The sequence below is a fragment of the Chlamydotis macqueenii genome, chromosome 5 (assembly GCF_036417535.1).
Source record: "Chlamydotis macqueenii isolate bChlMac1 chromosome 5, bChlMac1.mat, whole genome shotgun sequence".
In the NCBI taxonomy this organism is placed as follows: domain Eukaryota; kingdom Metazoa; phylum Chordata; class Aves; order Otidiformes; family Otididae; genus Chlamydotis; species Chlamydotis macqueenii.
Genome location: NC_141560.1, coordinates 23,113,196 through 23,138,220, shown reverse-complemented (window position 1 = coordinate 23,138,220; position 25,025 = coordinate 23,113,196). Strand labels below are relative to the sequence as shown.

The following is a 25,025-nucleotide window of genomic DNA, read 5'->3' as shown; positions in this document are numbered from 1 at the left end:
TCAACGTGTTGCATTGCGTGTGCATTAGCCAAAGCCCAAAGGTTTTTGGAGGCACTCTGACACTTGGAAGTAAATGTTTATGCAGCATTAAAACATGTGTCTGTTTGATATTCCTGTCTTAGAGGAGATTTTGAATGTGTTTGTGTGGGTTTGAGCTGTTTATCTAGATGACACTAATGCAAATAAAACTACTCATTTCCCTGTCATCAGTGATGATGTGGTTTAATTAATGTGCACAAATACATTTGCTTGTGAAGCAGAAGAGTGGAGGTCAACACACAAAGGAAATAAGCCGTTTCCTTCCCACCTTTGTCCCTCAGCTGAAAGTCATCAAACTGTGACTCAGTCAGCGCCAAGCTGGGCAGTGCAGTAAAAATGTGACACGCAGTGTGGTGGGAAGGGACGTGGTGGCTTCAGGGGTGAGGGAGGGGAGGAGGAATCCCTGGTGCCGCTCTTCTGCCTCTTCTCATATGAGAGAGAAGAGCGCTTGCCTGCCTGGTGTAAGGTGATCCCTTTTGATCACAGGGACACGAAAAGTACTCTCTACTTCCTAGCTCTAGCATGAGGAGGCAATATTTGTTTTTCATTTAATTTTCTGTCAAGCTGATTTATATATAGCAGTTTGCTGCAGAAAACAACTCTTTTTTTTTTAATATGTCATTGATATAACCTGTCTTTTGGTATGTTAAAATATAGGCTCTGTTAAAATGGAATAATTAATTTTCTTTTAAGACTGAAACTCGAATTTTCTGGGCAATAGATACTTAGAGCTTACAGGAAAACAAAATTAAAGCATCTCCCACAAACATCTACCTCTCCCATACTCAGTCACAGAGATACAGGCTGGAAATACTTTCTTTATTGTGTTCTTTTATTATCTTCCCTCATTTTGGTAGAGGCAAATAGCTTTGTAAAAGAAATATTACAGTACAAAGTATGTTGTTCATAAAATCTCTACTAGTTACTTTTCTGGTATCTTTTCAAACACTGTTAAATACATCTCCAATAAAAAGTAAATCTCATGTTAGAAGAGTTAAAATTAGTTCAGGTAATATGCTTTAGCTCCAGTCTGCAGAGGGCATAAATTCCCTTGGAACAGTTAGTGGTATTAGTTATCTGCTGGTTGTTAGAGCATGTACTGATCACAAAGTATTCTTTGTATTTTGTATTTTTAAAAACATTTTAAATATTTTTTAATATTGATTGAAAAGAAACAAAGATTCATCTTCTTTACAATTTCCAGTGAAAATAAAAATCAGATCCATAATTGATTGTTTTAAAAAGCCCTCCTGCTTTAAATGATCATATTTTAATTTGCTATTTACTATTATTAGTTTTAACACTGGCATTTGAAAAAAATGGAAAGAATGTTTAAAATCTTCTCTGTTTTGTTTAAGAAACACAACCCAATTAGAATTGATGTAAAATACTGGTTGAATATTTATAAGTTAAGTATGATTCTAAGTCTTTGCAGGTCTAGTGATTACAAAGAAGGAAAGACATACGATACAATCTCTTTATTGCTATATTTTATTTGATTTTGACATCAGAAATTGACATCTGAGACTCTTCTAGTCAATTAAATTTTGTGCATTTAAAATCAAGTTTCTCAAGGTATGTGTAACCATGCAAAGTATTAAAAACTGAGTCAACTTTGATCAAGTGTATCAAAAGATAGTACTTAAGTATTTTAATAATAATAAAAAAATTATAAAGAATATACAAGGCATTCAAATTATTTAAAAGATCTATAGATTAGAAATATGATACAAAATATGATTAGATAAGTAAATAAAATACAGGAATACATCTTTTAAATGCTATTCCAGCATTAATAAATTTTAAAACTAAGAGATGTTTTGAAAGACAGAATCAGATATTTTCACCCAAATGATAATGTCAGTTGCTCTGAAAATCTGCACTAGTTAGTTGCATTGCAACTTTATTCGCATCCCTCCCTCAGAGGGACTCTGTAGAGCTATTTTCTCAACACTTTCAGTGGATCACTAGCAGTGCAAATGTGACTCAGTCTAAACTGTGTGCAAATAAATATTTCTTAAGCTTGCTGTTTGGTTTTACTGAGGTCTGAGACTTGTTTCTTTTTTGTTTGCTGGTGTTTAGCTACATCTCCTTAGATGAAACACTTCAGAGTCTGGAGGCCCATTCCTTCAACAGTTTAACTAAAGTCACTCATATGTAAGTACTGTAATTAAATAAATGAATACAGTGATAAAATAAATTTGAGGGTGTGTGGAAATAACATACATGTTGATGTTTGAGTTGTCATTCTTGTCTCCTTTGTAGCTAAATATTTCTTCTCTCATTTCCTTTCTCTGTAATGTGGAGTCAGTCTCTTTTTTGACTTGTGCTTTCTTTCCCTACATCTTTTCGGTTCCCTTGCTCTCCTATATTCTCCCATAGATGTGTAAGAAATTGTAGTGAAAAATATGTGGGACTACATTATGAGCTTGATGGCAAGTTGAAATAAACTGGCAACCAAGAGTTACGGGACCCTGCAAGGCTTCTGTGAAATTACTGAAGGTGAGAGTGAAACAGCAATATAAACACCAGAAGTAAAATCAGAAGGGCCAAAGCACAGAGCGAAAGGGCACTAGGTGAAGACTTGAAGAATAATAAGTAATTATTCTAGAAGTGCACTAGTAAAAGGAAGGGTGTTTATCCGGTTATTAAATGGAATGGGAATGTTACGGACAAAGGCTTCTGGGAAGTGGTTTTATACCTTTTTGTTCTGACCAGTCCTCAGCAAATGATGCATGAGGGCAGTTACAAAAGTGGTAGAATATCTGCATCCACGGAGTTCGTGTCGTTCAGCAGTACCTTGTCAAAATGAGAAGGTAATGTATTGAATAGAGCTGCACAGGATCCGTCCTGCGTCTGGTACTCTTCCATGTTTCCATTACCAATGGAAATGAGGGAATAGAAAGTGTGACAGTGTTGTAAAGCTCAGATGCGTTGCAGTTTAGCATATTTCAGAGAGGATTTGTGTTTGCAGAGGTTCCATGGGAGAGCATTGTCAGTCATCACAGATCCAGAAAACATTGTCAGAGAGGAAAGACTTTTGTGTTGTGTCCAGAACAAAAACACGCCAGGGGCAGATACATCTTTTAGGGTTGTTGCAAAGGGTGAAAGCTACAACCCGTTTTCCACACTGATGTTTGACAAAGCAAAAGTGATAATAATCTGAAAATAGTTTACGCAAGATTCGTGTTAGACTCTATGAAATGTTTTCATATGGCTGCCATAAGTAAACACTGGAGTTGTGTTCCTGGGGAGGTTGTCCCTGTCACTGGAGGCCTTTAAGGCAATGCAATCAGAAACTCCATAGATCTGTTTAATCTTTACTCAGAGAAAGAGACTGAACTACATAATGTCTTACACCACTCTATTTTCTATGATGTTTTTTCCCTTTTACCTTACACAATGTGAAACAAAAAGGTTAATAAAAATAAAGGAGATAAGATCATTACTGTTACTGTAGATGGAGAGCAATCAATGCTGGAAAATGGAAGTGCCTCCCCTAATAGTACCTGACAGGCAGAGCTAAAAGTAGAGTCCAGGATCTTGAGTCCCAGTTCAGTCCAATAATGTGCTCCTGTAATATTCCTGAGCTTCACAGGAAGGTTTTGGTGTGATGACAGTACTTACCTTCGGTTATAATAGCATTCCCTCTTCTGTAGATGGTTTTTCCAAGACTATTGTCTTCATGTTCTCTCTTCCTCTTTCACGGTTGTTGTGTCTTTAGGATTTCTTGTTTAACACAAATGAACATTTAATGAAACATTTACTGGCAGCACAATGAATAAAGCATTTGGCACTATGCACTACAAATTCCTCATGTGGTACTTATTTTTGGTTCACCTTATAAGAAGTTAAAGATAAAACGCTTATGGGCCATAACATTTCATTGCAAGATTCTTCCGTGCAATATGCAGTGTAATATCTTGTCTGTTTTAAATTATATGGATATAATGGCTTCTTGAGGACAGCTTGAGAAAAAAAAATGAGCTAGCTGGCTAGATAGCTGTTTTCTATTGTTTCTGTATCAGATTCAAAGTGGATAATAGACTAGAAAAATCTCAGCCAGGATCTTAATTCATAACATAAAACTGATCTCCTTTAAAGGGTAATGTAATGTAAGCCTCTGAATACAAAAAGAACTCTTCCACAAAACACACACTTTTAAATGTGTGACTAGTTTGAAGGAGTGGTGGAGGGAGTTCTGGTGTTGCCAGTGCCTTCCAAGGCACTCATTCTCATTATGTGCTCTGTAGCACTGCCTGATTTACATCACTTTCTGCTACCTAAAGGGTTGATGAGGAACAAGAGTAGAAGCCTTTTCTCTTTTCCTCTTCCAGTCTCTAACCACCCCCAAAGCACAGTTATATTCCTGCCTGGGAAGACAGCCCGTGCCCCTGGCCATAAGCATGCCTCTGTCACGGCTCCCCCAAAGTCAGGCCAGAGTTCACCAGCAAGGTCCAAAATTGCCACATTATCACACCCATGCCAGATCCCAGGCCTGGATGTGCTGTACATGACCAGGAAGCTGCAGGCCCAGGCAGGAGTCAGCAGAGCTCACAGGCACCTGCAGTCATGTTACCTACAGCACAGGCTGCGGGGAGCGGATGGTGGCGAGGAGGTTTCCTGATCCGCTCTACAAGGGTTATGGTAATGTGCGATCCCTTTTATTTCTCACAAGGCACTACCAAAAAATAAACTGTACACAGACATACAAGATACACTTTTTTTTACCTTTTTTTTTTTTGGCACAAGAGCCAAAAATACAACCCAGAACGAGACACCAGAACGCTACTCCCAAAAGCTACAGGCAAACCTTGAACTTTTGCAGATATCCCACAAAGAAGGGCTACCTCTACCACTCAAAAGTGCTTACTAGGTTTTAAAAATCTGTTTGGAAGTAAGGTACATGTATTATTCAATCAGGGAATATCCTGGCATCTGGCAAATTAGGGAGTTGCATATAAGCTGTAAAAGAAAGCAATTTATAACTTTGACTGTTTTTCTGAATTGCTTCCGTAACTCCTCTGATTTGTTAACGCTTGTTGTTGGGTTGGATTTACTTTTGAAAGAACGAGATTCTTCAGGGATAAATGTATATATTGTGCTATGCATTTGTTTAATGTTCTTTGCTTGCATAGTATTTTCAAAGTATTATTGCTAAAATAATACTGGGTAAAGATTATCATAGGATATTTTAAAGGAGGTTGAAGTTACTCTAACAGTGCTGAAAAAAAGTCATTTCACAGAGTTTCATTTTCCCAGGTTGTTTTTCATGAACTTTTCATAAAGGGCAGTTTTATGTAAATAATCTTTTTACCCTAATTTAAAGTTATACATACAGTTTCATTTTAAAAACATTTGTTTTTAAACATAAGAACTTCTTAGGAGAAAATTTTGTGTTTGTGGAAGGGAGGAACTAATAGCTTTGGTTTGAGTCAAGTGCCACGTGAACAGGCATCCTGTGTTCGTCATCATCCCTGTCTGCCAAGCCTGTTAGTGTGCTTCGTCTTTGATCCTCAGTGCTCCATTTTCTTGGTCCTTATTCAGTTCATGTGCCTCTATCCTGACTTGCTGTTCTTTCCAGACCTCAGCTCTCTTCAGGCGTAGGCCATGTTTTTACAAACCTATGCCTGTCAAATGCTGAGCAACTTCTGCAAACTCAGGATACTGTATTTTAATAGGCCAGATCTCATTTTGGTTGTAATTAATGACAGAATTCCCACTCTATGAAGATGAAAATCAGAGCCAAGACTTTCTGGGGTTTATTTTGCCCAGTTGTGTTAAATCGGTCTCACAATGGTTTCTTGTTCCTTCTTTTTGTCTTCACCTTTTTAAGTATGTCTGTGAGACAAACTTAACATGTTTACAAATTCAGAACTGTCTCTTCCATACAACGGCATAAATACTTATTTTTTCTAGATATAATTGGGAAAGTGTCTGATTAGCAGTCAATGTCTCTCTGTAGTTGCTCGGTAGCATCACACTAAATAAAAAGCTTTTGTAATTAGGTCATTGTTTCTCAGGAAAACATTCCTGTGCAAGGAGCCCCAGCAAAATGCACTCTTTCTTTTCCCCTTCTCTGTGTCTCTGCTCTCCTCCTCTGATCTCTCCTTGCTCTCTTCTCCTCCTCACTCCAAAAGCTCTGTCCTCTTCTAAAACCACATGAAAAGACCTCTCAGCGTTTGGGAACAGGGCCAAAGGTTACGGTTCAAGTGGCTTGCCCTCGTATACGCGACATCATTTGGAGAGCTGCCGGAGGACTGCTCTCCATCTCTGCAGTGAGCTGTGGTGAGGTGGAGCCAAGGGCCAGGCAGCTCTGCCAGCCTCTGGGCCAGGGCTGCACTTCTCTTCTTGAACAGCTCGTGGAGCCAGGCCGTGGGATATGGTGCTGCAGAAGGGAGAGGTGATTCGATGGAAATATCTGAGCAGCAACTGGAGAGGGAGACTGAAGAGATTTGGAGGGATTGCTGTACACCTGCCCCTGCAGGGCACTGGGTCAAGTGCTGTGCAGAAAAATCTTGTTAACAGCTGGAGTCTGGAGATAGGGAATAGACTGTCCAGAGCCTGAGCCAGTTTTCTCGTGCTAGCAGTGCAAAGGCTTGACAGGCGCGTGCAGATGAAATAACATGGATAGTTTGGCTGTAGTGGGAGAACAATACATAGAAGTATATATACAAGTGAGAGAAGACAAGGAAACTACAGGCAAAGTAAGTCGCAGAAGGTAGGAAGGGGTCTCAATACAAGAAAAAAAAATGGCTGATTTAAAACATTTCGGGTTGTAAGAAACCTCTGTAATAGAAAGTGTAGGATTAGGATTAAATGCTAATATAAATACAGTATAAATTAAAGGATACTTCTTTTCTAATCCCAGCATTTACAATTCAAGGAAATCGAACAGCAGGGACATAAATCTTTCCCCAATGTTCAGTGGAATCATATTGATTTCCTCACTCACGTTACTTGAGCTTTTCTCTGATTATTGTGCCAACTGTCTCATCTGGCAGTTTTAAATCTTTTATTCCTAGATTAATTAGTTTTTCATTTGCCCTTTCATGGCCTTGTTACTTAATAAATCAAAATCTGATTGAATCTCATTGCATTTTTTTGTGCTTCCAATTTCAGTACCATCTGCAGATTTGGAATTCTTATTTTCAGTACCCTTATCCAAATCATTTATGCAGAATACTATGAATAACAGCAAGTCAAAACCTGATGACTCTATGGTACTCTGTCCTGGTTCCAGCCAGGATAGAGTTAATTTTCACCTGAGCTGGGAGAGGAACTGGAGCTGGTGGCACCTGTGGCTGGAGGACACAGCTGGGATAGGTTACTCATTAGCCAACAGCTGGGATAGTTTACCCAAATTGGCCAAAGGGCCTTTCCATACCCTGTGACATCATGCTCAGTATATCAGTGAGTTGGGTGCTGATGAGCAGGTTTTGCTCCTTGGGAGGGAGCTGGGCATCATGATCCACTGTGAGCCATTGTACTGTAAATTATGTGTTTAAATATTTTCTGGTTTTGTTTTGCATCTCTGTTTTCTTTTCCTCTGTTGTTCTCTTAAACTGTTTTTGTCTCAACCCACAAGTTTTGCCTTCTTTTTCTTTACCAGTTCTCCTCCCTGTCCCACTGGGGTGTCAGTCAGGGAGAGAGTGAATGACTGTGTGGCATTTTAGTTGCTGAGTGGGGCTAAACCATGACATACTCCAACACATTATTTGTTTCCAGGCTGAAATTTGATCTGAAAACTCTCTTCCTATAATAGGTTTGGTCCACAACAAAGGAATATCTGGCCAGGAATCTCATGAGTCCAGCATTTTAACTCTAGTCAGTGATGGAAAAAACATGTCAGTTAAAGTTTATGGAGCAAATTCCACTGTTTGGAGTGTGATAGCTACATAACTAATAAAATAATTTGAGAGAAGCAAGAAACTGACACTGAGAAGATTTTTTTTTGAAATACAGAAACAGTACTGTTCAAAGCAGCTAACAGATGTGCATGATATTTGGATACAGCACTCTAATAGCAGTAGTAGAGCTATTAATTATACCACTTTAACACATAAGTAAAAGGTAAATCCTTGTCTCCCTGCAATGTTGGAGTAAACAAAGTAAAAACTGAAGAGTTGAAAGGTGGAGCAGAACTGTTTTGTCAGTACAGCATATAGGGAGGTTGAAATCTTGGTACCTGTATCTACATACTGATTTATCTACTGTCTTATGTCTCTTCTTCTCCCTTTTTAATTCTCAGACAACTCGACTGGGATGATTTTATCCTGTAAAAAAGATTCCAGTGGCAGAGCTATCCTTAAAACCCAACTTCCTGACACCTGTAGGTTACTTGGCACTGTTAGGTTATGGTAAATTAAATAGAATCATAGAATGGTTAGGGTCTGAAGGGACCTTCAAAGGTCATCTAGTCCAACCCCCCTGCAAGGAGCAGGGACATCCCCAACTAGATCAGGTTGTTCAGAGCCTCATCCACCCTGGCCTTGAACGTTTCCAGTGATAGGGCATCCACCACCTCTCTGGGCAACCTGTTCCAGTTTCTACAACTCGCATTGTAGAAACTTTTTCCTAGTATCCAATCTAAATCTACCTCTCTCTATTTTAAAACCATTACACCTCGTCCTATCACAACAGGCCCTACTGAACAGCCTCTCCTCATCTTTCCTGTAGGCCCCCTTGAGGTACTGGGAGACCGCTATCAGGTCTCCCCGGAGCCTCCTCTTCCCCAGCCTGAACAGCCCCAACTCTCTCAGCCTGTCCTCATAGGAAAGGTGCTCCAGCCCTCTTATCATCTTCACGGCCCTCCCCTGGACCCTCTCCAACTGGTCCATGTCCTTCTTATGTTGGGGGCTCCAGAACTGGACACAGTACTCCAGGTAGGGTCTCACCAGGGCAGAGTAGAGGGGGAAAACCACCTCCCTTGACCTGCTGGCCACGCTCCTCTTGATGCAACCCAGGATGCGGCTGGCCTGGGTCGCAAGAGCACGTTGCCGGGTCACGTTGAGCTTCTCATCCACCATCACTCCCAAGTCCTTCTCCTCAGGGCTGCTCTCGATTCATTCTCCGCCCAGCCTGTATTTGTGCCTGCGATTGCCACGACCCAGGTGCAGGACCTTGCACTTGGCCTGGTTGAACTTCATGAGGTTGGCACGGGCTCACCTCTCCAGCCTGTCAAGGTCCTTCTGGATGTCATCCCTCCCTTCCAGTGTTTCGACGGCACCACACAGCTTGGTGTCATCAGCGAACTTGCTGAGGGTGCACTCTATCCCACTGTCCATGTTGCCGACAAAGATGTTGAACAGGGCCGGGCCCAACATGGACCCCTGAGGGACACCACTTGTGACCGGTCTCCACTTGGACATCGAGCCATTGACCACCACTCTCTGAGTGCAGCCATCCAGCCAGCTCCTAATACAACAAGTGGTCCATCCATGAAACCCATGCCTCTTTAGTTTCGAGAGAAGGATGTCATGCGGGACAGTGTCAAAAGCTTTGCACAAGTCCAGGTAGATGACATCCGTTGCTACTGGTTTCTGCCCACTGAGTCTCTGCCCAGTACCACCACTTGGACTGACTTAAAATCAGAATATCACCCACACAGCCTCCACCCACCATGCCATCTACACTTGTAATCTTAATCAAATTTCTCTTTGTAAGTGGCAAGAAGTGCTTCTCTAGCCTACTGCTCCACAGATGGCCTAAGGAGGAAGACTGGCACCGTTCTTTTTATGTGGTTTCTATATCAAGAAAGGCTGAGGGTTGTTCCAGTAGAGTTAGAAGACCAGTGACCAGAGCTGATTTAAGGTAAAGAAGTAGAAGCAAACGTGCAAAAAGGGCTATCCCCTTCTGGAGACAGTAAAACGACCAGAAAAAGAAAAGTGTGCATGTGATGGGGCAGGTATGGGTGGGATTTTTTTATAAAAAATGAAAATTTGGTAGGTCTACTGAGTCTAGACAGGGAATTTTGGCACAGTCTGATTGGTGCAGCCAAACTGCTGACTGTTGTTATGGATAGAAAAGAAAGAAATCTGCTGGAAAAAAAAAAAAAGAATGAGAAATATTGAGCAAAATTCCATTAAGGGCAGAGACAAACTTTTCCAAAAAATGAGGAAGAGTCATGATGCCAAGCAATGATCATAATGACTGGAGAAGCAGCAGCTCCACCAACACGCCTACAGAAAGCACCCAGCATGGCCATAGCCATGATCAGCATCAGGCTGGTTCTTCAGCAGTCTGTGCAGTCTAAAAAGCCATCTGCAGACCAAGCTGTCACTGGGCTAGAAGTATTTAAAGGCATAACTGTGGGCAGAAGATGTAAAGAATTAAATATATGTTATATTTTGCATCAGTATAAAGCAAAGAGATAGACTATCAGCTATAGTGCTGGACATGGCTGTATAGTGAATGGTGTGTCCATTTCAAGTGTCAGAATGGAGTTAATTTAAGTGACCTGAGCCATGTTTTGGATCCATTGATGAGTCTGTAAAAGAAACAGGAAAAATAATACAAAATACTGTTAGGCACATGAAGGAAGTGACCAGAAAAATATGACATAAAATTATAAGCTAAATAGATGAGTGAGTTGACAGAATTATTATACATCAATACTGAAAGTTTTGCTTAACTTTTCTTCTTTTTATTCAACTTTGCAGACACAAAACTCTCGCTGTGTTCAAAGTACCAGCCATTACCACAGGCTATTGCTTTGATTTTAGGACCATGCAGACAAAGGGTCCATAATCAAATCTCAGGTGCTTCTTCCCCTCCTTGCCTAAGGTAGCCAGTCTCCAGGACTGCATATATCCAGGTGATAATCCACCACTGTAAGATTGCTCCAAATGCATAGTGCTCTTGAGCCAAGTGCTGGCCAGTACAAAAGCTCCTTGCAGGAATTAGCTCCCTGAATTGCATTTTAACATTGCTGATTTCTGTGATGATAAATAATTAAATATTAATGATCAATATGATAACGTTCCTCCCTTTCTTACAGTGAAATTCGAAATCTTAGAAACTTGGATTACATAGATCCAAATGCCTTTAAGAACCTCCCACTTTTGAAGTACCTGTAAGTATTGAGCACCTGTAACAAGTTGGCACTTAAGCCTCACAGATGACTCTTACACTATAGCAGTTTTGCTTCTTTACATTTAATTTTGGAACTGGTTGCAATGTTGCTTTATTTTAATGACAGAAAGCCAACTAGAGTAGGGGTTGGAACGTTGACTACGCTAGCAAGAAATGAAGACGTTCACAAATTCATCAGAAATTTTGCCATTCTTCTTATTCACTAAATGTCTGGAATACACTAATGTTTCCTTGGCAAAATTCCACAGCTAGCTTTCTTCTTCTGATAAGTGCTGTCTTACTATATGTTTGTAGGGAATAGTGGGAAGAAGGGACACAACAGAAATATACACATCTTTTATATTTTCTATATATTTATACAGGGTTTTAAAGCATACCTGTCAATTAAATGTGACAAGCCCATCTATAAACAGTTTATTTCATATGACTTCTATGTCAGAAAGAAATCCTGAAGAATTCTCTGTATTCCCGTGAAGTTTGTAAAGAGCAGCACAGAGTAACCAAACCATGAAATTCTAAAATTATAGCATGAGAAAGAGAATAACTTCCATGATTTTGAGTAATGTTTGGAAGACTCTAGAAAGGGCTGTGTGTCTGTGTGGTGGGGGTAGCAGTAAGGAGGAAAGATTTTTCCTATAGATCTGAAAGCAATAAAAAGAAAGTAGTCAAAACAATTTCAGGAGAATAGTTTAAAAACTGAGAACTGTATTTTCTTAAGTTATTTCCACTCTACATGAGTTCAGAAATAAGGAGCACTAACTGTATTCACATTTGAGGACAGTTTCCCTTTTCAGAGCTATTTAAACAGCTCTTAGCCTCAATGAAATAAAGAGGATTTGGGGGTCCAGACTACTGTCTGAAGCAACCTTAATCTCTCAAGTGAATTCAGAGTTATAATTTCTTTCTTCTCCCTGTCCACCTCACAGGCTACTTCCCTCTGCAGATCTGCTTAGTTTTCTCATTATTCTGTGTTCCTGTTTTTCTAGATTCTATAATTTACCATAAATCTGGTATTTAGATATTTTTTATTGTCCCTGCATCCTTATATTTTGGGCAATCGATTATAAATGAATTGATTGACAATAAAGAGGATTAAATAAATGTCCTGCACTACTGAATGCTTTGCTTTAAATGCATTGTTTTTTTTTGTTCAGTGATCCAGTACATGTAATTCTTTCTTCTTCTTCTCTCTTTCAGTGGTATTTTTAATACTGGACTCAAAGCATTTCCAGACCTCACCAAAATCTACTCATCTGATGTGAACTTTTTACTGTAAATATCTGTCCTCACAGCTGGTTAGAATACTGCCATCCTCAGATCCCAAGAAAACCTGTAATGAAGGTTTCTGTTTTGGAGAAAAATATCAAATAAGTCTGAAAAAGCACTTTTCCTCAAGCTATACTTCAATGATCATTAGTACCAAAACTGGAAAATGCCAGGTCACCTAGCACTATACATTTGACCTGGATGAGAGGCATGGACACACAAGCACATTTCTCTTGAATTAGTTAAAGCACATGATACACGACTTCTACAGGGCTGTTGCTTTTATTTTGGTTTTGTTGTTGTAATGGCTGTGTAATACTTGAATTAGTCTGAAGTCAGAATAGTATGACACACAGGACCTGGTCTGACACACAGCCTGCTAACATGAAGTCATCCTGTCAACATTTTTCTAACAAATTTATGCTGGCATGGTGAGCTCATATTGCACATTTTCTGATACTACTCTCCATGGAGCTCCTATATCGTTGAATCATAACCTCCATTGGCTACCTGCCTTCTTTCTTCTGACCCCACCCTGAACACAAAAGACTCAAGAGCTGGAGAACTGATCAATCTTGAGAGCAACTGTTTATCATTACACTTTTAAAAAGCTCATTGTTGACTGAGCTCACATTTTTAGGAAGATTTTGGTGAAGACTTACTTTATCCAAAATATGTTGCTTCATACAATTAATGTTTTAATAAAGAAAACAGAAAAGAAGATTAAAAAGAAAATCACCAAAGCTAACAAATAAAGTAGACATTTTAAGTTGCTAGACCAGAAGCACCTTTGTTTCATGATAGCCTTAGTAGTGAGGTCAGCTCAGGCTGGCACAGCATATCTTTAAGAAAGGGGACTACCTTCTGTCACTTACCCTTTTTCCATAGTAATTGGATGAGATGCATGCTCTTTTAGATTGACAGCATGAGCTTCTATGAACACAAACTTTGCCTAAATGCCCTTGCCCAACCTTACTTGTAGAGTCACATTTCAAATACAAGTCTATAGTCCCACTGAAGGTCTAAGCTCCAGAACTAAGAATTGCCCACTTTTAAGATAGACTTCCTAGGCGGAGCTATCTGAAGTCCTTGGCTAGAGTTTTCCTACTAGCAAGCTTTGCTAACTTAGTTGAGTTTGTTCACATGAAGCACTCCTACTTAACATTAAGACCTTCCTTTCTCACACCTTAAAACCCATTTACTTTAACTGATTTAAAGACACCCCTTCCCTCCTTTTTTCTTAATATGACTTGAAGCAAATTGCAGAACAATTTATTGGAGAAAGAGAATGGGAACACAAATAGGGGCAGGGAGGTCTCCCACTATTATCCTTAAAGGTATTTCAGAAACAAAGAGTTCTGCTTTTAAAAAAGCGGGTGTTTCTTGATATTCAGAAAGCAAAGATAACATCCACCTTTGTGCCCTAATCTGCAATTTAAGTTCACATTCTGGGTTATAATTGAGCCAAGGAGGAAGAGCAGCTCAGATGAAGACTTGTGCAGGCTTTACAAGGTAAAAGTATCTTGGTCACTACTTAGTGCTGGAGAGGAGTTAACAATCTTATGTTGTAGCAGTGTTCACCTGGAAGAGGCTTGACTGCTGGATGGGCTAGTTAAAATGCTATTAAAAATGAGAAGTATTATGCTAGAAGGTAACTTGCAAAGACATGATTGATGGTCTATCCCAGGCATTGTTTCAGTGCTATTAAGGGTTTCTTAGGCAAGAATGGTCAGTCCCCACTGCATCCATGGTCTGCCTTTGGCAAGACAAACTTCAGAGCAATGTAGAAAATCTGGTTGTTTTGCTAGAGTCTACACCTGTAGTAAGCAATGAGATCTTCCCTCGCAGGGATCTTCTGAGACTAGAGGCAAGCCTTGTGCCAACTCTTGCTCCATAACCTGGAGCTGCTATGTTTGCCTTGGCTGTAGGCCTCCAAGGTTGAAATCTGGGTCAGCCAGACCTCCGAGTGGGATGTATCTACATCTTAAGAGCTATTAGCGAGTTCCTCAAAGACTAAAAGGGGCTTTAGCTTGGATTAAGCACTGCTGGATGGTATTAACCACTGCACTTATTAAGTAGAGAGAATCAAGAATTAAATAGGCTAGAGGAAACAGCAACAGACTATTCAACCATCTGTGTCCTTGCTTCCAACCAACTCAGTGACTTTCTAAGTGTCAGATAGCAAAACATTATTTTACTTCTACCTTGAAAATTTTTTATAAAGATCACTAAGAAAAAGTAAACATGGGTCTTATATGCTAAAAACTTTTTAAAGAGTAGACCTGCACTTTCAAGGGAGGTATTTCTAATCTTTGCTATTCAATGGAAGATAGCCTTTTTATTTCTTTCATCAAGAAAAAAAAAAATCTACATTTGAAAAATAATAGGTTTCTAAATGATGAATAAGGTATAGCTGGGAAAAAGCATTCATTGTATCACTATTGGCCTTTGAGGTCAAGCAATTTACAAGTAAACATTTGTTTAGGAAAATAACTTGTGGTGGAAACCACCTGTTGGTGAAAACTACTTGGAATGAAAATGGTTGTAGTACAGTTCAGTGTTAGCGCATATATAACACAGAAAAGGAATTAAATTGTTCCTGTCACATGGGCAATCCTTAAGACTTCCTGGCCCATGGATGTTACAGTCTGGCCTTACTAGACCACATCTAATCCACAAGCTGAAGAAAATAAAAATTTGCAGAATGTTTTGGTTTCTAGACTCTAATATGATACAGAAAAAAAAAAGCAGAAAAAGGACAATCAGACACTTTACTCTGCCCTTTGTTTCTGCCAGCTTTTTCCTCTCTCCTTTCTCCAGTTTAATCATAGTAAATCTCTTCAATTTTACTTTGTCCCTTTTGTCACAAGAGAATTTTGTTCTGAAGATCCATAGTGTTTATTAAGACTGCAGAGTGGGAGTAAAAAGTATTTAAGAAATGATAGTGAAACCCTCATTTGGACAAGAGTTGAGAAGAATCATTAGGTTAGGTCACATAATAAGTTATTTTATTTGTGCTAGATGCAGTTCTGTAAAGTGAAATGCCTCTGTCCCGAATAATGTATCATCTGATGCCTTATCTGAGCTTAGCTAGAAAGCAGGATCTTGGCTCTAAAGTCACTTGAGCTGGCTCAATTAACACTGCAGCATTATTTACTTTGCTGATTCTCTGGCTTATGAGACAAGGGACCTGTCTGTGCTGTTACGCACTGTAATCACACAGGCTGGCACACCTCACCAGGACTGTAAAACCCATCTGCTTCACAAGCTTACTCCCTGGATGCTGGAATATGCTTGATTCTTAATCATCCCACATGTGTCTTGTGGCCTTATATACAACTAAACAAATTATTCTACACTTTTATTTATTATCAAGGCAGAGAACAATTAATAATAAAACTGTTCTGGAGAAGCTCTGTTGGGCAGACCTTTGATTGTGATGTTTTGTCTCCTTTTTCAGTGAAATTGCAGATAACCCCTTCATGACTTCAGTGCCTGCAAATGCTTTCCATGGGCTTTGTAACGAATCTCTAACTCTGTAAGTTCTTCCCATTTAACAAGGCAATTACCTCCCAAGCATATGGTTTGTATAAATCCTTTACTTTGACAGTGATTTGAATCAGGCCTGCTGATTTTCTTTAAACTGGCTGACCAAGTGGTTTTGCTTTTTTGTGACCCTAATGCCAGTGAATGGTTATATCGGAGAAAATCAAAGGGAAAAGTTTGCAGTTCTCCTTCTGCACAGCTACAGCATGGTTAAAACTACTAACTTTTTTACAACCTAAGTGGCACATACTGTGAAAACTAATGGGTGGCAAATGTCAGAAGAGTCATATTTGAAGAGAAATTGTTAAATAAAGTTCAGTATGCAAGTCATGCTTAATGTGAGCCACAAGAAAAGGCTGAAGAGAGTGAAAATGATCATAATGAGTTATCACCTGAACTAGGGAGAAGAGCACTAGAATGCAAAAGAATGAATTCTAAAGAAATTCTAGAAAAATAATGTTGCTCTAAGGGACAAAATAATTAATTCTAAAAATTCAGGCAGACATGATGATAGTAAAATTATACCTATTTTGCTAAGTATTAGTTCCTTTAGCCTGACCTTAATCAGTCATCAGAATTTTGTTTTGCTGGTTTTAGTTTGAGAGTGGGAAAGTTACAGCAAAGTGCTTTAGTCTAGTTTTATCTTTGCAGTAAAGAAAAGTAAAAGATGGTGCACCTGCCACATGGTATTCTTGGTTGAGCTACACTCAATAACGCTGCTGGGCATTTGTTTGACCTTGCACTATAATTGCTGCTTTCTTCAAGAGATTAAAATTAACACATCCAGAAACGTGCTGTTGCCCAGAAAAATGATACAAAAGATGTTAGGTATTCAGGTATCGAAGCAACCCAAAATACACAATTTTTTTTTTTTTCCACTTGCAGCAAACTCTACAGTAATGGTTTTACCAGCATCCAAAGCCATGCTTTCAATGGGACAAATCTGGATGCTATGTAAGTATAGATCATTCTCTTCTTTCAGAAAAAAAATTATATAATAAATACTCTATGCTTGTTGGAGGCTCTTGAATACATATCTTATTCTAATTATTTTTAAGGACGAAAGAGAGGATATTAATTTCAGCCAGTAATAAAAATATGGGCACTTAATGTCTTCTGCAGTGTGCTTTCATTTGGTGTATATTTATAGCTCAGAAATAAAATCATGGCAGGTAATGGCAATGTTAATTTTGTTCTGGTTTAAAGCTGCAATAAAATTTCTTTTGATCAGTAACATTTCTAAAACAATTTGGAGGATAATTATGCTATTTTACTTACAATAAATTTATTTTAGTAAGTGTAGCACTAATAATGGTATCAGCCCTTTCACAGATATCTCTTATCTGCAAAAAAAGAGTGTAAGGTGTTGGAAGCGATTCAGAGGAACCAGTCACTTACACTAGAAATGAGAGATGAGCACCTCAAAAGCATGAAGCAACCATTTCAGCTTTACCTTCACCTTCTTATTGTAGTTTCTGGAAAACTAATGCTTAGTGAACAAGTATCCTTTTTACACCATACTCGAAATCATCTGCCTCAATCATTAACACAGAACAAATCTTACTTCCAGGGGCTGCATTCACTTTGGCAGAGCTTACTCTGGTCCTACAGAGGCTTGACTGAAGAGTCTGGCTGGCAATCGCATGAGTAAAGAGATTTCTTCATTTTGAGCTCTTAAATTAACCAGAGAGGCATGAGGATAAACATTATTATTTTCAGTACTTTATTTTAAATTGGGCTTGAATTCTGTAAGGATTTCCTAAAAGCATCCTTCACATGGTCTTAATCTTTCCAAACTGCCTTTTTTTCCCTTAACAGCTAACTTACATCTTAAATTTTGAAAAGGCTGGAGTTAAACTGGAGATCTGGGATAAGTCTTATTTTCCTTGTATTAGTTCAGTTACTTTGAACCTTCATATGAGAAAGGAAGTTTTTTATGATGACATAGTGTTTGTACTAGTGCCCAAAGAAATCACAGGATATAAAATACGGCAAAATGAAACCAGTGTCTTGATGGAATCCCTCTAAGCTGTATATGCAATACTTAAAACCTTTCTAAGCCTTAGCCAATATATGAATTATGTTTGCTCTTCCAGTTCTTACATTTTGATGAAACACAGGTTGGAGATGATTTTGTAGAAATTTTTCGTTTTGCTTCTCTGATAGTGTGCAAGTGCTATTGCTTCTGGCCTCTTTTAAATTTTCCTTGTTATTAAAGAATCAAGTCAAAATCTAGTTTTAGAAGATCTGGAGTCCTAAACATCTGCATTATTGGAGTGGGTGGAAGTAGAGAAGCATAAAACACATACTAGGTTCTGCAGATACTGCTTGCTTACTTCCAAAAAAACTTTGTAATTAGTTTTCTTTAAGGGTATTTCAGTATTCTTTAAGGCCTTGAGGGTAGAGGGCCTTACAGAGAGATCTGGATAGACTTGAGGACTGGGCAATCACCAACTGCAAGAAATATAAGAAAAGCTAGCGCCAGATTCTGCACCTGGGACGGGGTAGTCCTGGTTATACATACAAACTAGGGCACAAGAGGCTGGAGAGCAGCCACGCAGAAAGAGATCTAGGAGTCTGGGTTGATGGAAGTTGAATATGAGTCAACAGTGTGCTCTGGCAGTCAAAAGGGACAACCGTGTTCTGGGGTGCATCCAGCACAGCATAGCTAGTCAGCCAAGGGAGGTGATTGTCCCACTCTGCACTGCACTGATGCGACCCCACCTCGAGTACTATGTGCAGTTTTGAGCACCTCAATATAAGAAAGTCATCAGCCTATTACAGTGCATTCAAAAGAGGGCAACTAAGATGGTGATAGGCCTCAATGGCAAGACCTATGAGGAGCGCTGCGGTCACTTGGTTTGTTCAGCTTGGAGAAGAGAAGGCTGAGGGTTGACCTCATGGCAGTCTATAACTTCCTCAAGGGGGACAGCGGAGGAGGAGGTGCTATCACTCTCTGATGATCCACAATACGACACAAGAAAACGGAATGAAGCTACACCAGAGGAAGTTTAGGTTGGACATCAGGAAAAGGTTCTTCACTGGAGGGTGGCTGGTCACTGGAACAGGCTCTCCAGGGAAGTGGTCACAGTACCAAGCCTGTCAGAGTTCAAGGCGCATCTGGATGATGCTCTTAGTCACACAATTTAGTTTTAGGTAGTCCTGTGAGGAGCAGGGAGTTAAACTTGATGATCCTTAGCGGTCTCTTCCAGCTTGAGATATTCTATGCTTCTAAGTGAATCTTTCCAGAGACTGGCTAGTTAAGCACTAGTTAAGCTAATTACAAAAAAAACCCAACCAAACAACCAAACAAAAGAACTAGAAGCAGGCTTACTTTCAGGGCTTTATCTACCAGCAGTAAAAATGGTTTATTATAACACACAGTTTTCTCCTAATTAAATCATATAACATTTGCTTGGAGCAAAGCACTACAAGGCAAACTAGGGAGCTGAACATCCTGTCTGTTTGATAAACTACATTGAAATTTCCAAACTAATTTTCTGAAGTAGTTTGGTTACCATATGCCAAGATAAGGTATAATTTTGCTAAGTGCAAGCTTGGAGATTTGTTGTTTCTAGCAGCAGCATTAAGTTAATGCAAAAGGCAAATGTTTCATTTTCTATATTCTGACATTTCTAATTTGAACTCCTGTTTATCTGTCACAGTACAGTGAAGAAAGTACTTATTTTCCTCTGGGTCTGATCCAAGGTGCTTTGGACTTGATGAAACTAAGAGCAAAAAGAAATTAAGAGAAAGAGTGAGGGAAAGAAATTTTAATGGGTTTTGAGTTATGACCTCAAAGAGGAAAACGAGTAAAAAGGAAAACAATTGAAAAAAATAATTCATTTTTTGAGAAATCATTCAAAGACTCCATATTCCATCCATAAACCACAAGATGTTTTGGAAACCTCAGAGGCTACCTTCTACCATGCAGTGTACCTTCCCACCACTCATGCACTACTAAAAGAACGCTGTTATTCAAGGATGTCAAAACAATCAGTGTAGATACAGGTGTGGAAGCATGCATAAATGGTTTCCATTATTATGCTGCATGATGGCACTATCTAATAAGTCTTCTCATCCAACAAGGATCTGTGTTTTATAGCAAACCACAGTATCGCTGTATATGTTTTATAAAGGCAGGGAAGTAAAGAACCCGGAACGAAGGGCTGAATGACACTTTTACTGAACAGTGTTCACCTGAAACTTGAATCCCTCTTTCTAACACATCATTAAGGTCCATGAACTGCATCACTCCTGCAGACTTCTGCAGAGTGGTGCTCCTGCACCACTGTTTATTTCTATAAGGAAATTGGGGAGGAAAGAAGATTTTTTTTAAAACATCTTTCCAGTGAATGGCAAAATATATTTGTGATGAGATTTTACAGAGCTGTCTAAATTACTGAAATGGAAAGTGTGCAATGTCAAAATCTAATTATAAAAATAAACTCCAAAAGAATATATTAACTTTGGTATACGCTCTCAGGGATCACTTATAATGCTTGGCTTGGCTCAGAGTCAAGATAAACAATGCTGTAGAAAAAATATTCGACAAAACCTTAATAGTGCTCATTTACAAATGCACCTCTTTTGCCCATTCTCCCTTTCTACAATCTTCATTTCATAATCCAACAGGATGGATAGATATATTAACATGTTATAGGTCCAGAGCCCATTTAATACTATAGTAGTGATACCTAAATTTGTGGCCAACATATTATTTTTCTCCTTGTTTATTAAGTTCTGCTGCCTTATTTTAAAATCAGAAGCTGAAAGCAAGCAAGCAGATAACAATATGTAATTCCATAAACCAGCACGGTATTCCAACTAGGAACTTCAGTAACTTTACTTTGTTTTTAATTAAGTGATCTTTTGGAAGAAAATTTTGCAAAATCTCCCTTTTTCCCTAATCCTGTTGTTCATTCTTATTCCATCACTCCCTGTGCTGATAAAATTGGTTGTGAGACTGCAGTAAAACCTTCTCAGTGAAATAATCCAGATTAAAAACATCACCAAGAAAGGTGTGCCCAGATACAATATGGGAGATGGCATGAATCACTTTGGACTATGGAAAAAGAGAAATAGAAATCTTTTATACTGAAAAGAAAGGTACGTAGAACTATACGTTAGTTGAAGCAGCTGGTCAGCATTTTTCATTGATATCCTTCATCCCCAGAAGAAAATACACTTTTCATAAAAATAAAATATTTTGTAAAAACTTCTTCAGATCTTTCACCATTTTTCAGTTTTTCATCTCAATTGCAGATTTGTAATATTCTGAATATTCAAGACTTTTCTTTTCTTTTGCCATCTCATGCTTTCCACATTTGCTTTGTATCTCCAAAATGGTGTCCTAAAGAGCTCCCAGAATGCCCTCAATAATTTAACTTTCATATTTTTGTTTATTTTTAAGGAACTTTTCTAATATATATGTATTTCTCCTTTTTGGAGACTATAACTGTCAGGTACTCTTCAGCTTTTTTGGTCCTACAGAGCTGCTGAATATCATTACCTGGTGCTTGCTCTTATAAAGCAAACTTTAGACTGTAACATTTTGAAACAGAGCGTGTATGCCACTCCAGCTGAAATCAAGAGTTGCTTTTCTTCATGTGGACTCTCTAACCTGTTGCTTTATGAAGCATGCACTGGTAATGTCTGAATGCTCAGTATCTCTCTCATGCCCTGACATGGCATTGTCCTGTTTCACATAGCAGCTGAAATGCCCTATTACTGTTTCATGTCCGCAGAAGATCCTGCCCAGCATACTGCAGTCATGTTGTTTTCTGGTGGGGCTGAGAATTAATGCAGTATTTTTTTCCCACTTACCCCTGGATCTTGAGTCCATAGAGACTCCATATTAGTCACTGGCATAGCTACCTTACTGATCTGATTTGATTTAAAATAAAATAAAATAAAATAAAATAAAATAAAATAAAATAAAATAAAATAAAATAAAATAAAATAAAATAAATTCCTTGCTTTACTTACAGAACTATGAAATCATTCAGCATTTACTACTCCAGATTTCCTGCACACTTTGCGTTGTGGCATTCCTGTCTAGATGACTGCCTTCCACCAACTTTCCAGAATGAGTATTGGTCTAGTGTCCCCACTGAGGATAAATATTCCATTTCACCCATGTGATTTCTAACACTTCCAGCATTTGTTTAGACACATGGGTACCACTGTTGTGGTTTTCTTTTCTGCAGTGTATTTAAATGAGATTCTGTACCATTCAGCTCTCAGGAACAACAGGATTAAAGGCACTCTCAGAAGGAGCTATGCTGGCTACTCACAAACTTTCTTTGTCAAATTAATATTTACCAAAGTCTTATTCTTTCAATTTAAAAGAGGTACCTATCAAAATAAAAGGGCTTAAACAACTGAAATAAATTAGCATCAGGAAATTGTGCATTCTGATAGGCCTGACTCATCTATGTGAAAACTGGCAGCTCACACTGCAGCCCCTGCTTGGTAACACATGGTTATGAACTTTCCAAAAGTCTCTAGCTGGCTCTTTCTATTTGCAAGTTTGGAGATTTTTATCACATATGTAAACTATTGTATTTCAGGTTTATTACTCACTATGATGTTCAAATATCAGGGGAAAATATTTCAAAACTGGACAATAAATCATCTGGTTGTATAATGATGTCTAGTTACTAAAGCAAACAGGTTTTATTAGGTCAGGCAGGTTTTTGTGTCCTTCAAAACTACAACTTTGATGTTGAAATCCTGGATTAACTCTTAGCTCTTGCTGTGGTTTAAATTTTTATATTAGATTTGCAGACAAAATCATGAGGAAATTTGCAAGCTGAAGCAAAAGCTCACAACAGAAGTGACTAGATTGTCATTTACAGAATATGAAGTCAGTTCTCAAAAAACACAGGTTACAGGTGATGCTAGAATGCCATGTATTTCTAAAGAACGAAAGCTTATTTCAAAAAACAATAGCTGAGAGTATGAAGTAAGATATTTTTCGCTGTACGAAACAAGGCTTTTGGCATGGGTAATGTGCAGTGAAGAACATGCCAGAAGTATTACTCTGGCTTGGCTCCCTAACGCTTTTTATTGTGTAACCCAGCCAAAGTGCATTTAGGTCTCATTTCTCACTATGGTGATCAACATAAGCTTACATCCAGTGAACGTTATGGCAAATTTGCCAATGACTTCAACTAGGACAGGATTAGAATCTTTACTTGATTTTTTTTTCACACCAAGAAACAATTGCTCTGACTTAATTAGTTTTACAGCTAAACCCCAGTTCAGCTATGTGAATTTTAAAGACTCTTCCAGGACAAAGATAAAATAATGGCCTTCCGCACTTTTCTGAGTCAATTCAATTATTGCCACAGCCACCATCTCAAATGTGGTTTTGTTACATGACTTGCAATTAGGAAAGGTTTGACCTTTGTATCTTTGCCACTAACTGGCACAATGGGCACCCTCTGAAATCTGTCGCGACAACCATTCTATTGTACTTTTTGCCTTCCTAGCTACATCACAAGCTATCTTTAAAATGTCTGTAGTAGTTACGGTACCAAACACCCCTCTCTGCTTGAGGTATTACTGCCTGCACTAGTAGTATCAAATTCTTTCTACTTTCATTTGATGTAATTTCTTTAATGGGTCTGGTCTGGGCATCTTATCCTTTCTGTGCCAACTGCACTCTGAAATGTTATGAAATTCCTCTTTTTAAGATAATTATGTTTAAATTCTGAGCATTGTCACCTGGCTTCACTGGGGCAACGTTGTTGGTTTTCTCCTATTTCCCTCTTTTGCTACTCATAATTGGGAATTTCCTCTGCTTTTATCTACCCTGTGAAACATGACCTCTGTCATATCTGTCTGCAATCCTTGCAAAGTTTTTGTCCTTTAGTTGGACTGAGAATCACATTGTCTTCTCTTGAGCAATGCTTTACAGTCATCATCTGCAATCTTCTTTTTCTTCATTCTTGCATTACCAGGCCTCCACCAGCCTTGTGTCCTTGTTGGTGAAACGTCAAACAATCCTGGTGCTTGTAGTTGTTGGGCCTAGGTTACCCATTGTTATAGAATCATAGAATCATAGAATGGTTAGGGTTGGAAGGGACCTTCAAAGGTCATCTAGTCCAACCCCCCTGCAAGGAGCAGGGACATCCCTGACTAGATCAGGTTGCTCAGAGCCTCATCCAGCCTGGCCTTATGTCACTATGAATACTTATACTTATGTCACTATGAATTCCTCTTCCTACCTCTGCTGGACCTGAACTACCTATAGTATCGCAGGCTGTGGACCCTAGACTGCAGCCTCATGCTTTAATCTGTGGTTTCCTACAGGGGCCATGAGCCTTTCCCTTTTCCACTATACAAAAAAAAAAAGATAAAATTTGTAAATGCGATAGTCACAGGTGCTGTGAGTCTCTTCTGCTTATGGGCCATGATCCTTCAGGGCCCTTACAGCGTTTATCATTTTGCCATCATTTCACCAAGAGGAAGACACATTCCCGTGGACAACTTTCCTTGGCAATTTTCTGTGTTCTCATCCTTAATTGGTTGCATTGCATTTCTGACATGAAGCACAGTCCTGCAGCTGTACCATCCCCTTTGCTCCCTCGGTTCAACTTCTCTCAGAGGTCCTTTCTCATCGAAGTACAGAAACAAAAAGCTTGTACTGTTTTGTCTCCTTGCTTATGTAGTGCCCCTAAGCAAAGAGAGCTAGATGCTCCTCCATCCTTCTCCAGAGACTGAAATATTTGGTAAATGATTTTTCATGCCATCACAAGCTTTCAATTTCCATTTGAAGTAAGTTAAAAAGCATGACTAGGTTTGATGCCTGCAAGCTGTTTCTCTTGTAAACATTGTGACAGAAGTTGAATGAACCAAGTAAAAACACCACCTAGGGTTTAATTGGTGGCTCAGGGAAAGAATCATCACAGTAGTATCCCCATGTACATATATATATATATAAAAACAAATATACATGCATATATGTACATTCATATATAGCACAACCTAATCTTCAGCCTCTTTTCATTGCTCAGCTAATTCAGCATATTCTTGTCTGTGTTTAGGAGATCTTGCTGCTTATGACTGCAGTC

At 38.8% G+C, this 25,025-nt stretch overlaps 1 protein-coding gene across 1 annotated transcript in view; it reads left to right on the top strand.

Annotated features, from left to right (window-relative positions):
- TSHR (thyroid stimulating hormone receptor) overlaps positions 1–25,025 on the top strand; it is a 58,366-nt gene that overhangs the window by 20,542 nt on the left and 12,799 nt on the right. The window contains exons 3-7 of the mRNA XM_086749324.1: positions 2,122–2,196; positions 11,039–11,113; positions 12,331–12,405; positions 15,860–15,937; positions 16,831–16,899. Of these exons, the coding sequence (XP_086605450.1) occupies positions 2,122–2,196; positions 11,039–11,113; positions 12,331–12,405; positions 15,860–15,937; positions 16,831–16,899 (372 nt within the window). The remainder of the gene's footprint in view (positions 1–2,121; positions 2,197–11,038; positions 11,114–12,330; positions 12,406–15,859; positions 15,938–16,830; positions 16,900–25,025) is intronic.